At 37.1% G+C, this 12,240-nt stretch overlaps 1 protein-coding gene across 1 annotated transcript; it reads left to right on the top strand.

Annotated features, from left to right (window-relative positions):
* The first annotated feature begins 362 nt into the window (after window positions 1–362).
* On the top strand, window positions 363–11,781 carry LOC149837338 (calmodulin-binding protein 60 D-like). The gene is made up of 8 exons (XM_090005972.1): window positions 363–846; window positions 1,703–1,778; window positions 5,391–5,449; window positions 6,236–6,729; window positions 6,910–7,070; window positions 7,158–7,361; window positions 7,968–8,202; window positions 10,877–11,781. The coding sequence occupies exons 1-8, from the start codon at window positions 713–715 to the stop codon at window positions 11,476–11,478; spliced, it is 1,965 nt and encodes a 654-aa protein (XP_089862098.1). The 5' UTR covers window positions 363–712; the 3' UTR covers window positions 11,479–11,781.
* The last annotated feature ends 459 nt before the right edge of the window (window positions 11,782–12,240 follow it).

The raw sequence follows: 12,240 nt of genomic DNA, 5'->3' as shown, positions 1-12,240 counted from the left end.
GTGATAAATATCCAAAATGACTAGGGGTACTTTCGACATAACAAAAAGTCCGGATCCAGTGCAATCACATGGCACGAAATTTGTGCATTAAGGACCTGATCGCTCTTATCAACCGTTGAGCCCTACACCTGACAGGTCCCGTTTTTTCAAGACGGAGTATTATTTAATGTACAAATATTTGCACAATTATTGAACCTAATCTTTTCACATTTTTATGGCTTTGGTGTGCCTATGGACCTCTGGCCGCCTTCCATCTGTTAGGTGTAGAGGCACACTGAAAGTGTGCCATATAACAAACGGACGGCCAGGATCGCCCAGAGTGGACGGTTGATAAGAAGGCGAGAGAACGGGCAGCCGCCACTGAGGAGACTTTATCTCTCTCGCTTATCTCCCTCAACGCCCGAAATATTGTTCAGTTTTTTCGGGAGAAAACACCACGATATTCCTTCTCTCTTCTTCACGAATTTCGGAAATCCAGTTCTAGTAGAGCTTTTCTCCTTTTCTTCCTTTTTTCTCGGGGAACTTCCCCGTTTGGATCTCTTTCTTTTCTTCACTCGTTTAGTGATCTGAAGTCTCTTAGATCCAGTTTTCCTTTTCCCTGTTTTTGGGAAACTTTCGTGTTTTCTTCATCTTCTGGGGTTGGAGGGGGATCGGAATCTGAGGGGTTAGGGTTAGGTTTTTGGATTTGGGGTTGGGGGAAGGGTTTGAGAGAATGCAGAGGCCGCCGACTCGTTTTCTGGAGCGATCGAGCTCCATGATGAGGGAGAAGAGAGGGTTGGAGCCTGCAGCGGAGGGCGAGGAGCGGCCGCCCGAGGAGAAGCGGCAGAAGGTCCCCGCTCTCGCCAGGTCTGGTCTCATCATCATCATCGGCGTCGTTATGATCATGATATCTTATCGTCGGCATCTAGTTTGATTCTTTTAATTTCTTTCTTTCCTTTGATTTTTTTCCATGAAAAAGCGATTCTCTCTCTCTCTCAGAGGGAATTTTGGGCCGAAAAAACCTGTAGAATTTGTTGTATGTACTGTCGGTGCGGCATTTTTTGGAAATGGGAAAGATATATTGGTGTCATAGTTATATTGTGATGGCGTGATATTATTTCTTCTTTTCTTTTTGATAGTTGATGGATATGTGTGATGTTTTCTATTTTGGGGAATTTGTTTTTTTTCTCTCTAGATCTGGCCGACCGGCTCTGTGAGAATCCAGAAGCACGGTTGAGAAAATGGTCCTTTCTATCATGAGACTTGATGTTTTCCTTTCTATTTTTTATTTTATTTTTTACAAATTTCGATTCAGTGTAGTGATGAGATTTGATATTTTTCTTGTTTTTTTTAGAAATTTTGATTCATTGTGGTGCATAATTTTCCTTATTCGTCTGTTTATTTGGTTTGGTTGAGGGGGATATTTTCTCTGTGGCTCTTGTTTGATTTAATTTTTGTCAGTGTTTTCACCCAGTTTTTTTAACATTGTTTTCTTGTTACCTAGTCGAGGATGTGAGTTTTTCAAATCATATTTGTGTCATTGCAACGCAATTCTGCTATAATTTTGATTCATAAAAAAAATTGCCATATTTCAGGAACAAATTAAGTACTCCTTGGTTTATCATACTGCTGTGCTTGTTGAATATTTTTGGGGAATTTTAGTTGGGGTTTCCTTCTTGGGGCTGCTAGTAGCTGTTTCTTGACCACAAATAATTCTGTGCAGTGTGATAGTGGAAGCTCTCAAAGTGGATAGTTTACAGAAACTTTGCTCATCTTTGGAGCCTATTCTTCGTAGAGTTGTAAGTTAAATCTCTAAACATATTCGTTTAATCATCATTAACTACCGAGGAAGTGATCTCCCTGTTTAATATCTCTGCTAAATTTGATGGACCGGTCATCGTTTAATTCATAAATTAGATGTGAGTTCGGCATGAGGAGAGTTTAGCATTTGTAGTCTAATCCCCCTACAAAAGTTAGGGGCCATAGCAGATAAGCATTTTTTGGCTTCTTCTGCCATCATAGCTTACAAATTCCATCCTGATGTGTTCTGATTAGATACTGCATAACAAATTATTGGTTTTGGCTGAATGGTAGATTCTAGCTGGTTAGACATGGTGATTGGTTCTTGTTTGTGTGATAGAATAGTTTTTGTTCTATGAAAGCAGTCTGGACTGAGCCTAGAGCTGCTGCTTAGTACAGTGATTTTGTGCACTTCTGCAGTGTAATGCATCATATTAGTCTTTCGATTTTCTTTTGGTGCATGCAAGGTTTCAAATGATATCATGTTCTTCAAGATATCTGTGGCACTCATTTTGTCTTTTGAAATTCAGACACTCCTCCTTAATAGCTGTATTATCAGTCACATAAGAATCATTGACTAATAATTTATGAATATTACTGAGTTTCTTTCTACCTTTAACGGAAACCATAAAAAACATCGTGTTCTTGTAGGAATCAGTCACACTCATCTCCTTGCTTCATAGAACGGACCTTTTCTTGTAGGAAGTATTGTTGAGCTAGGTTTTTTTGGGTATATATCCCTTTCAAGAAGGTCCATGCTTCGTTTGCCTTCTTAAATTTGGCAATATTAGCACAACTTTTCAATTCAATGTTGTTCATGAACCATGCTATAATCTTAGCATGCTCACTGTCTCAATCTTCTATCTTTGTTTGGTATTCTTGAATCACCTTCTCTCTTTCATTGCCATCAAGAGCCTTGACTTGATCACCTTTCACCTTCATGAGCTTGAGTTGGGGTTTGGGTGTAGATCCACTCACATATCCCCATAACTTTTTGCCCTTGAGAGGGTTTTTCATTGCCGCAGCCCACATCAAGTAAGAGCCGTTCAACTTGAAAGAAAGTTCGATCTTTGCTTCTCCTTCGGCCATGGTGATGATGACACAAAAGGTTTCTTGACGCACGAGCAAGCACCAAGAGATGAAATCATCGAGCAAATAGGATAAAAGATCCTATTGGCTATGATACCATGTAATGGAATCAAGAGCACACTAATACAAAGACCACTAAGGGCAGCAAGCACAAGCCACTAAAGGCAAATACAATAGAGATGATTACTTTACAAGTACAACAAGGAAGTGTCCATCTTAAGCTAGTTACAGATGAACTGAATTTGGGCTCAATCAGAATGCATTTCGTTGTAGTTAAATCAGATTCATTTTATTGCATGCCTTTTCACATCCAATAGAGAGGATTACTTTACAAATATAATATTCGAAGGATTATTTCTTCTTCTTTTGGCGTTGGTAATGCGTCTGACTCAGACGAAAAAAATATTCCAGGATTATTTCTTCCACTATTGACTTATTTATCCCTAAAATAAGTAGTTGTACCCCAAGGGGTCTGACTCAATGCCAGACTAGGAAGCGGAAGCTGGAAACGATGCGGAAAGTAGAAGTGAGAAGCGACACATTTTAAAATGTGTAAAAGTAGAAAGCGAGGAATAAAGAAAAGAAATATAAGAATTGAATGGGAATCAAAATGAAACACAAACTAAAATAAAAGTGACAAATATTAAATTTCATGTTTTTTAGTGTAAGAATTAAATTTTTAACAAAATCTAAAAATGATGACTACCATTTTAGAGAAAGCACATGAAAGTGAATGAGAAGAGTGAGAGAAAACACAAAAAACAAGAAAAGTTGAGTAAGAGAACATATAAGAAGAATAGATGAGTGGAAAGCATATGAGAAGCGTGGGGGAATCAAGGTTCTCATCAAGTTTCGGAAGCGAGGAGTATCGCGCTTTCGAAGTGAGTTTCCGGGAAGCGAGCTTCCTACCTATCTAAAAGGCTTTCGGTAACTCTCGTTTGGCTATTTATCCTGGATTTTATCTTTTGTGACAAATAGTGACTATTTTTGGTGCATTCAAATGCATCCTAAGTTCCGCTTGTCTACAAAACAATTCTTTGAATTTTACTGCCTGCATAAATTTCCTTGGGTTGACTTTGTTGCTTAAGAAAAACATAACAAATGGGGAAGAGGAATCCCCTATATATATATATATATATATATATATATATATATATATATATATATATATATATATATATATATATATATATAAGAAGTGAGGTTCAAAGAATGCCCCTGTTCGGCAATTTCAAATAACAAATACAAAAAAAATAATAATAAAAAATACATAAATATCCTAAATACAATCTAAAAAAACACACATATTTATATATATACATATACAATGTGTGTATATATATATATTAAATATAAATATATATATGTATACATATACATTCATGTGAATATATATATATATACCCTCTGGTAAATTTGCTTAGATAGTCTTTGGATGACCGATTAACAGTTGGTTTGAAGCTCACCACATTTTGCCAAACCAAATTTGAGGCCTCCAAAACTTGTGCAGAGTTTTAAGCATCCATCTTAAGCTAGTTACAGATGAACTGAATTTGGGTTCAATCAGAATGCATTTCGTTGTAGTTAAATGTCGGATTCATTTTATTTCATACCTTTTTGCATCCAACAGAGAGGATTACTTTACAAATATAATATTCGAAGGATTATTTCTTCCGCTTTTGGCATTGGTACTGTGTCTGACTCAAAGACGGAAAAAATAATCCAGGATTGTTTCTTTCAGTACTGACTTGTTTATCCCTAAAATAAATAGTTGCACCCCAAGGGGTCTGACTATTTATCCTGGATTTTATCTTTTGTGACAAATAGCGACTATTTTTGGTGCATTCAAAGTTCAAATACATGCTAAGTTCTGCATGTCTACAGAACGATACTTTGAATTTTACACCTTACATAAACTCTTTCTTGGGTTGACTTTGTTGCTTCTTTAGGAGTAAGCTTGTTTAAAAAACAAAGGGATGTGATGTTCACAATGTTTGATAGCAATTCCATACAAAGAGTTGTCTGATGGCTCTTATCTTTTGCGTGGGAGGCCTTTTGAGGGCACTGAAATTTGTGTTCATGTATGTTTTCTGATCACTCCTTTCTGTTGTTCATAATAGAAGAAATGAAAATTTAAATTCTTAAACCTGATTGATAATGTATTTTGTGCACTCTTTCTTTTTGGTTGCAAACATTCCTTCGTTGGTTAAGAGGTTCTTTTTGCTTTTCTCTTTCTTTAGGATAATTAGGTTTATCAATAATCTATGCTTGTCATAGATTTAATCTGATAGTCTGTTTGTGAATTTTCTAAGCAACAATTCATGTTTTCTTGAACCTAAGAACTACAGCCTAATTTTTGTTTCTGAAGCATTTCATTTTCAAATTTCTGTTTGCTTCATTTATTTCTTCTGGAAGCCCGAAAGTCAAACTTTATTAAATGATGAGAACATAAGATATGCATCATGAACATCTGATCAACAGGATGATATTTGCCTTATTATTTTCTCTATGCATGGAAACAGGTTAGTGAAGAAGTGGAACGCGCTTTAGCAAAACTGGGCCCTGCTATGATTGGTGGAAGGTGTGTTAGTTTTCATTGCTAAATCTCAAAGACATACAATGGAAATATTTCTCTTCTTTCAACTATTATGTCATTTTCCCTTTGCAACTTGTGTAGGCATTGCTATGAGCTATCCTATTGACGTGTGTTATTCATTCTAGTCATGAGTGTAATAAAAATAATTGATAATTTGCATTGCATAGTTGTAGTTGTGGTAATTGATGCTATGTAATTTTTTAGAAGCACTTGATAGTCTTCCATGGGTAAAAGATCTACTCTTGATTGCTCAGAACCACTTTATAAACCAATAAAATTTGCTGGTGTGAATGGATTTCTGTGGTTACTTTTGTGCTCGTACAACTGCTTCGTGAATTTAATTCCATTTTCCTGTATCTCATCTAGTTGAATCAACCCTAATTTTGTTGAATCTTAGATGAGCTAATAGTGCATCACACATATTGGTCCTATCTTTATATTTGAAGTTCCAAGACTGGCAACATTGTTGACAACTGCAAACTATTTGGATACTTTCCAGTGTCATTATATGGGAAATTGTCAATCTGAAAGAAAATTTGCATTTTGGACTGACACATTGCCTGGATTGGCTGTTGCGCTCATCTTATGTATTTGATGTTTTGCTGCTGGACTCTTCTATGCTCATTTAAAACCCAAGTAAAAAGGAAGATATTGAATTTTGAAGTAAAGGAAGAACACATTTATTTTTATGCCTTTTGTAGCATTTCCATCTGTGTGCATGTGTGCACACATTTGATGCACTACTCTTCCGATTAATATTAGAAAATGCAGGTCCTCACCGAAGCAGATAGAAGGACCTGATGGAAGAAATTTGCAGTTGCATTTTCGCTCAAGGCTATCTCTCCCACTTTTCACTGGGGGAAAAGTTGAAGGGGAGCAAGGTTCTGCGATCCATGTGGTATTGTTGGATGCTACAACAAGTCAGGTCTTAACATCAGGCCCAGAATCATTTGCAAAGCTAGATGTTGTTGTGCTTGAAGGTGACTTCAACAATGAAGATGATGATGACTGGACCCAAGAAGACTTTGAAAGCCATGTTGTGAAGGAACGTGAGGGCAAAAGGCCGCTTCTGACTGGAGATTTGCAGGTGATTTTGAAAGAAGGTGTAGGCACACTTGGAGATCTTATGTTTACAGACAATTCAAGCTGGATACGGAGCAGGAAATTTAGGCTTGGTCTAAAAGTTGCATCTGGTTACTGCGGGGGAACACGTGTCCGTGAAGCAAAAACAGAGGCATTTACTGTTAAGGACCATAGAGGAGAATGTATGTATTCTAAATTTTCAGAAAATATGTATTCTTAACTTTGGTGCCTGGATAATTATGTGGCTCGGTCAATCGTATCAGCTTGGGTCGAATTGTCCTATTACATAGTTAATGTGGTCTATTTTGTTATTCTTGTACTAATTTTCTAGTTCTTACTGAAGTTGCATTTTTTCCTTGCAGTATACAAAAAGCATTACCCACCGGCACTTAATGATGAGGTGTGGAGATTGGAGAAAATAGGAAAGGATGGTTCATTTCATAAAAGATTAAACACGGCAGGAATCTATACAGTTGAGGACTTTCTGCGGCTTCTTGTCAGAGACTTACAAAAATTACGCAATGTATGCTTAAAATTATGGTTAATTAATCTCAAAATAAACATTTAACTTTGTGAGATGCTGATTTGGCTTCTTCTTTTGCCCCTACAGATCCTTGGAAGCGGTATGTCCAATAAGATGTGGGAAGTTGCATTAGAACATGCCAAGACATGCGTGCTTGGTGGAAAGCTTTATGTCTACTATAATGATGATTCAAGATATGTTGGTGTGGTTTTCAACAACATCTATGAGTTGAGTGGTCTTATTTCTGGTGAGCAGTACTATTCTGCCGAATCTCTGACTGACAGTCAGAAGGTAGGTACTTGAAACTGCAACTATTAGATGTCATGGAACAGCTTTTAGAATTTCTGAATTGCTTGACCATGATAATTGAAGACTGGTGGCATCGTGCTCTTTATTCTCTGAAAAGATAAACTGCCTGTTAAGGCCTGTCCTTTTCTGAATCTCATTCCTTAGGTACATTTCTTTTTTCAGTATAAAGACTTTCAACTGTTCGGATCATAACCCATGTTTATACCATTTCTATCCTCATGGTATTTAGTTCCTGCAAGTTTGCATTCCAACAAATCCAGCCTTAATCTCCCATCTTTTGTCTGAAGTTGTGTGCTCATAAACCCAACTGTAGGATGAATCTATCACCAAAGGCTAATTTGGTATCAATTCTGGTAGCCCAGTTGCCCTCAACTTCCTGAACAGGGTTAACACCACTCCAGTTGAGGTGGTGAACAGTGAATACTCATTATGCATGGAGCAAGAAAGATATATGACAGAACTGTTATATTCTCTGCTTTCAAAGCTTATAAATGAGTTGTAAAAAGAACCTTTATCTATGAAGAGAAATCTAAAATGTTTTATTGGTTTGAACTTTTAATAATGTGTGTTTGAATTGCTGGATGACAGGTATATGTGGATACATTGGTGAAAAAGGCATATGATAATTGGGGGCATGTGGTAGAATATGATGGCAAAGCATTATTGAACTTTAAGCAGAGCAAAAAGATGATTACTACTCGGTCTGATACTCAAACTGCAAATTCTGAATATCAGCTGCTTGATCAGCAAGCACCTGTGCAGCGAATGCCAATTGCGGTTTCTACACAACAGACTGTGATGGACCTTGGGATTGGTGTTGCAGGTAACTCTCTTTCTCTGTGATTTTTGTTCAAAGTTACAAGTGACTAACGTAATGAGTATTAGTTGGTGATGCTATTGCTATTTGCTAGGTTTTCCTTCCCTGAAATGATCAAATAATCTTTGATGTTTGAATCAAGGTTGCCAGGAAGGGAAATGGAAACAGGAAAATGGGACTTTTTAAAATTCATGTTAAACAGGAAACATGATATATATATATATATGTGTGTGTGTGTGTGTGCGTGTGTGTGTGTGTGTGTGTGTGTAGAAAAAGTGCAAATATTTACAATATATATATGAAGAATATTATAAGTTTACGCAAACTTTACTTTTCTACTAATATTATAATGATTACTAAGAATTAATAAATTTATTTTTTATAAAATATATGATGACTTTGACTACAACTATGAAACTATTATAAAGTTGGTTATATTTTATAAAAATGAATGCATAGTCAGATTTTAGTAAAATATTAAATATCATAAATAAAATATTTAAATGCAACATAGGTTTAGTTAGAATCAAGAAATGAAAAAAATGCAGTTACATTAAATTTTGAAAATTCACAATTTCATTCAATATTACATTCTTCTTAATATTAAAATATAAGGTTAATATTTGGTGCCTTTGAAGGCATCAAATTATATGGAACTATTGAGCTGAAATTCATAGGTTCAAGCTTTATCAACTGAATCTGACCACATAGATGTGGTCAGGAAGGTTTGTTTGCTAGGAATCAAATCTTGGGTTGTGTTATTTCGATAAAAAAATATGATTTTTTGAGTCATGAAATTTTAGTTCATTGTAGACCGTTCATTTTTTAAAGCCCTTAAAAAATATGCTTATGTGTCACAAGCATATGATTGAAAACTCATTTTCCACTAAACATTGCAGATCACATCCATAAGATTTAATTTACAAAAAAACTAAAAACGTATGATTTTCAGAAAAATAGTTTCATATAATTTGGTGGCCTTCAAAGGCAACGAATTTTAAGCCTAAAATATATACAATTTACTTTTTTAAAAAAGCAATTAAAATTTTGAATAACACATGTATCTCAACTTTTTATTGAAAAAGAAACTTCTTATTAAAAGAATTGTGTGAAAAACTTATGAAAAACATGTTTATCAAATAAGGGCAACAAGTTTCCCATATAAAGTTAGTAGGTTTCCCATGTGATGTGAAGCGAGTTTACCTAGCATTTTTAAAAGTTTCTCACAAGTTTCGGAAATGCTAGGTTTTTGGTTTCTGAAACGGTTTCCCACATGTACTTAGGGGGCATTTGCCTCACGCAAAAGGGGACTGCGCCACCTTCCTCTCAGAGTCCCCTTCTGTGGTAAATGAGTCTGACCCCCTCCGCATGGGAATCATTACCATGGTAAAGGCGGGGTTGCGTTGATTTTGGCCCCCACTTTCCTCGTGGAAAGTGGGTGCCTTGTTTGCCTGCGCCTGTGGGCCCCGCAGAAAAGGCGTGGGGTTTCATGCCATTCCGCGGAAACCCCCCCTTTTTCCTGACAGGCAAACACCCCCTTAGAGATTTCCGCTAACCCTGGTTTGAATGGAAATTTAGTCTGGAAGTTCCTTATTGGACTTGCACGTATGTGATCCTTTAGAAAAACAGCGATTTGGACGTATTTTATGTCAAAATGGTCATTCACTCACCTGCTAGGGATTTACACGCTCTTTTGCAAAATACTGTCTATCTTTGATTGGGTCTCGTGCTTCTCTTTCAATTTATTCAGTCGTTCCATTGACCCAAAAAATGGACAGTATTTTGTTGGATGGTTTGTGTAGAGTTGAGATCAAATGAGCTGTTAAATGAGATGGCTAAGTGCTATAGCCAATCACATGACACAGCATTGCATGGGGCCTGCATTTACAGGGTGCAGGCCCCACATGAAATGCTGTCATGTGATTTGCTATGGCACTTAGCGGCTCCCTGGATACCTGCATATGTGCTACGCTTTGGCATCTAATATCGTTCCAGAATTCTTCAAACAGGGATACACGTGTGTGTGTGTGTTTTGTGGCACATTGGTTCATGTTTGTCACAACTTCGTCATGCATATTGCCAAAAGCACCGTTTGTTTTTTCTATTCCAAAATTCTGGATGCTTCCTTTTAAGCTGATACCTGCATATGTGCTACGCTTTGGCATCTAATATCGTTCCAGAATTCTTCAAACAGGGATACGCGCGTGTGTGTGTGTGTGTGTGTGTGTGTGTGTGTTTTGTGGCACATTGGTTCATCATGTTTGTCACAACTTCGTCATGCATATTGCCAAAAGCACCGTTTGTTTTTTCTATTCCAAAATTCTGGATGCTTCCTTTTAAGCTGAAAATTCCTTCATCTCAAACTTACCGTGGTTTCTCCAAAAAAAAGAAAAAGAAAGATAAAAGCTTTGCATACTTGTCCAATGGATAATTTCCCTATTAAAATTTTGGATGAATATGGTCATGTATGGATTCAAACTTTTTGATGAAAACATGGAAATTAATGAGGTTTCAAGTGACATTAGCCTTATAGTATGTTTGAACAAGTACAGTATAGACTTTAGAAGGCTGCAGATGCTCTAGCACGTTTCCCCTTTCTCTTCATTGGTGTTGGATGTGAATGGGCGGGCTCTAAGCGTTATGGATATCTGATTGTGAAATGTTATTTATCTTTATGCAGGAGATGCAACTGCATCTGCATCTTCGTACAATGGCAATCCATCGGTCCACTACCCAACTATGCCCCACCTGCTAATTCCTCATGCCCAGACCCAGTTTGACACTGCTGCTTATTCTGCTTCAAACCAGCTTATGAGCTCTTACCACCAAACTCAAGGCAAACAAACTGATTCAGCTGTTGGTCTTGCCTTGGGACCTTCCCAGTCTGCTACCACTACTTTCCAATCTATTGGCACACCCTTACAGACAGGAAATATGAGCTCGCTTGATGACTGGTCTCGCCAACGAGATCATGATTTCTTCTCCGAAGAGGAGATCCGGATGAGAAGCTCAGAGATGCTTGAGAATGATGACATGCAACAATTGCTTCGTCTCTTCAGCATGGGAGGAGGTGCCACAAACATGCCAGAAGAAACTTTTGGATATTCTACATACATTCCAACACCATCACCAAACTATGGCTTCAGCCAGGACCGTAGTCGGTCATCAGGGAAAGCTGTAGTTGGGTGGCTGAAGCTCAAAGCAGCCTTGCGTTGGGGTATCTTTATTAGGAAGATTGCAGCTGAGAAGCGAGCACAGCTTGTTGAATTGGATGATTCATGACAAACTGCCAGTCTTATCTCGAGCATGCATCAGCTTAGTTTGTGGCAGCCATTTGACTCAATTTTGAATTTACTCGGGCTCAAGGGCCGGTGCTGATTTGGTGTTTTTATGTAAGTTCAGGCTGAGTCATTGATGATGCTGGTTTCTGGTTGCCTATATGACCGTGTATGTAAATGCGCGTGTAAATTTCATAATTGTTATTATTGTTTTGCCTAGTTAAACTGGATTTCTCTGAACTGCCATGTATTAATGCAGCAGTCAATTCACTTGCTGAAACCACAATGAAAACTTTTGGAGTCCAAAGTGCAATCATATTTACAAATATGGGTGATATTGTGAATTTCTTGTGATTTTTTCCATTGTATTGTGATAAATTCAAAGGCCTTGATGTTTTAGATGAATTCAAAAAAGAGACAAATATAGACTGTTTTTTAGTAACTAATGATATTAACATGATACTACTGTACAATTCAATGTTCTTTTTTTTTTCATATTCACTTTTTATTCTTGAACAATTTTAATTACAAAATTCAAGTTTTTTTTTCTTCGAGTTATTGCAAGTTTTGTGACTATGGGCTAGGTTGACTGCCATTGCATGATAATCTTCAAGCCTTTATCTCTACTTCCTGATGGTGCTGGAGTTTGCAATTTGAGAGGAAGCGTTCATTTGTTTCAGAATAGCTTATTAGAAGAGTTGAAGAGGGGGCCCTGTCGGCTTGACAGTAAATGCCCATGTATGGGTTGGAAGAAGCTGCCTGATCC

The sequence above is a fragment of the Nuphar pumila genome, chromosome 5, assembly GCF_984573655.1.
Source record: "Nuphar pumila chromosome 5, dmNupPumi1.hap1.1, whole genome shotgun sequence".
NCBI classification, from domain to species: Eukaryota; Viridiplantae; Streptophyta; class Magnoliopsida; order Nymphaeales; family Nymphaeaceae; genus Nuphar; species Nuphar pumila.
The sequence above is the reverse complement of the archived record's forward strand: the minus strand, read 5'-3'. Positions and strand labels throughout refer to the sequence as shown.

Coding starts and splice junctions, on each gene's coding strand:
- LOC149837338 (XM_090005972.1), top strand. CDS start 713: ATGCAGAGGCCGCCGACTCGTTTTCTGGAGCGATCGAGCTCCATGATG. Junction 5,450..6,235: donor CCTGCTATGATTGGTGGAAG/GTGTGTTAGTTT, acceptor TAGAAAATGCAG/GTCCTCACCGAAGCAGATAG. Junction 8,203..10,876: donor CCTTGGGATTGGTGTTGCAG/GTAACTCTCTTT, acceptor ATCTTTATGCAG/GAGATGCAACTGCATCTGCA.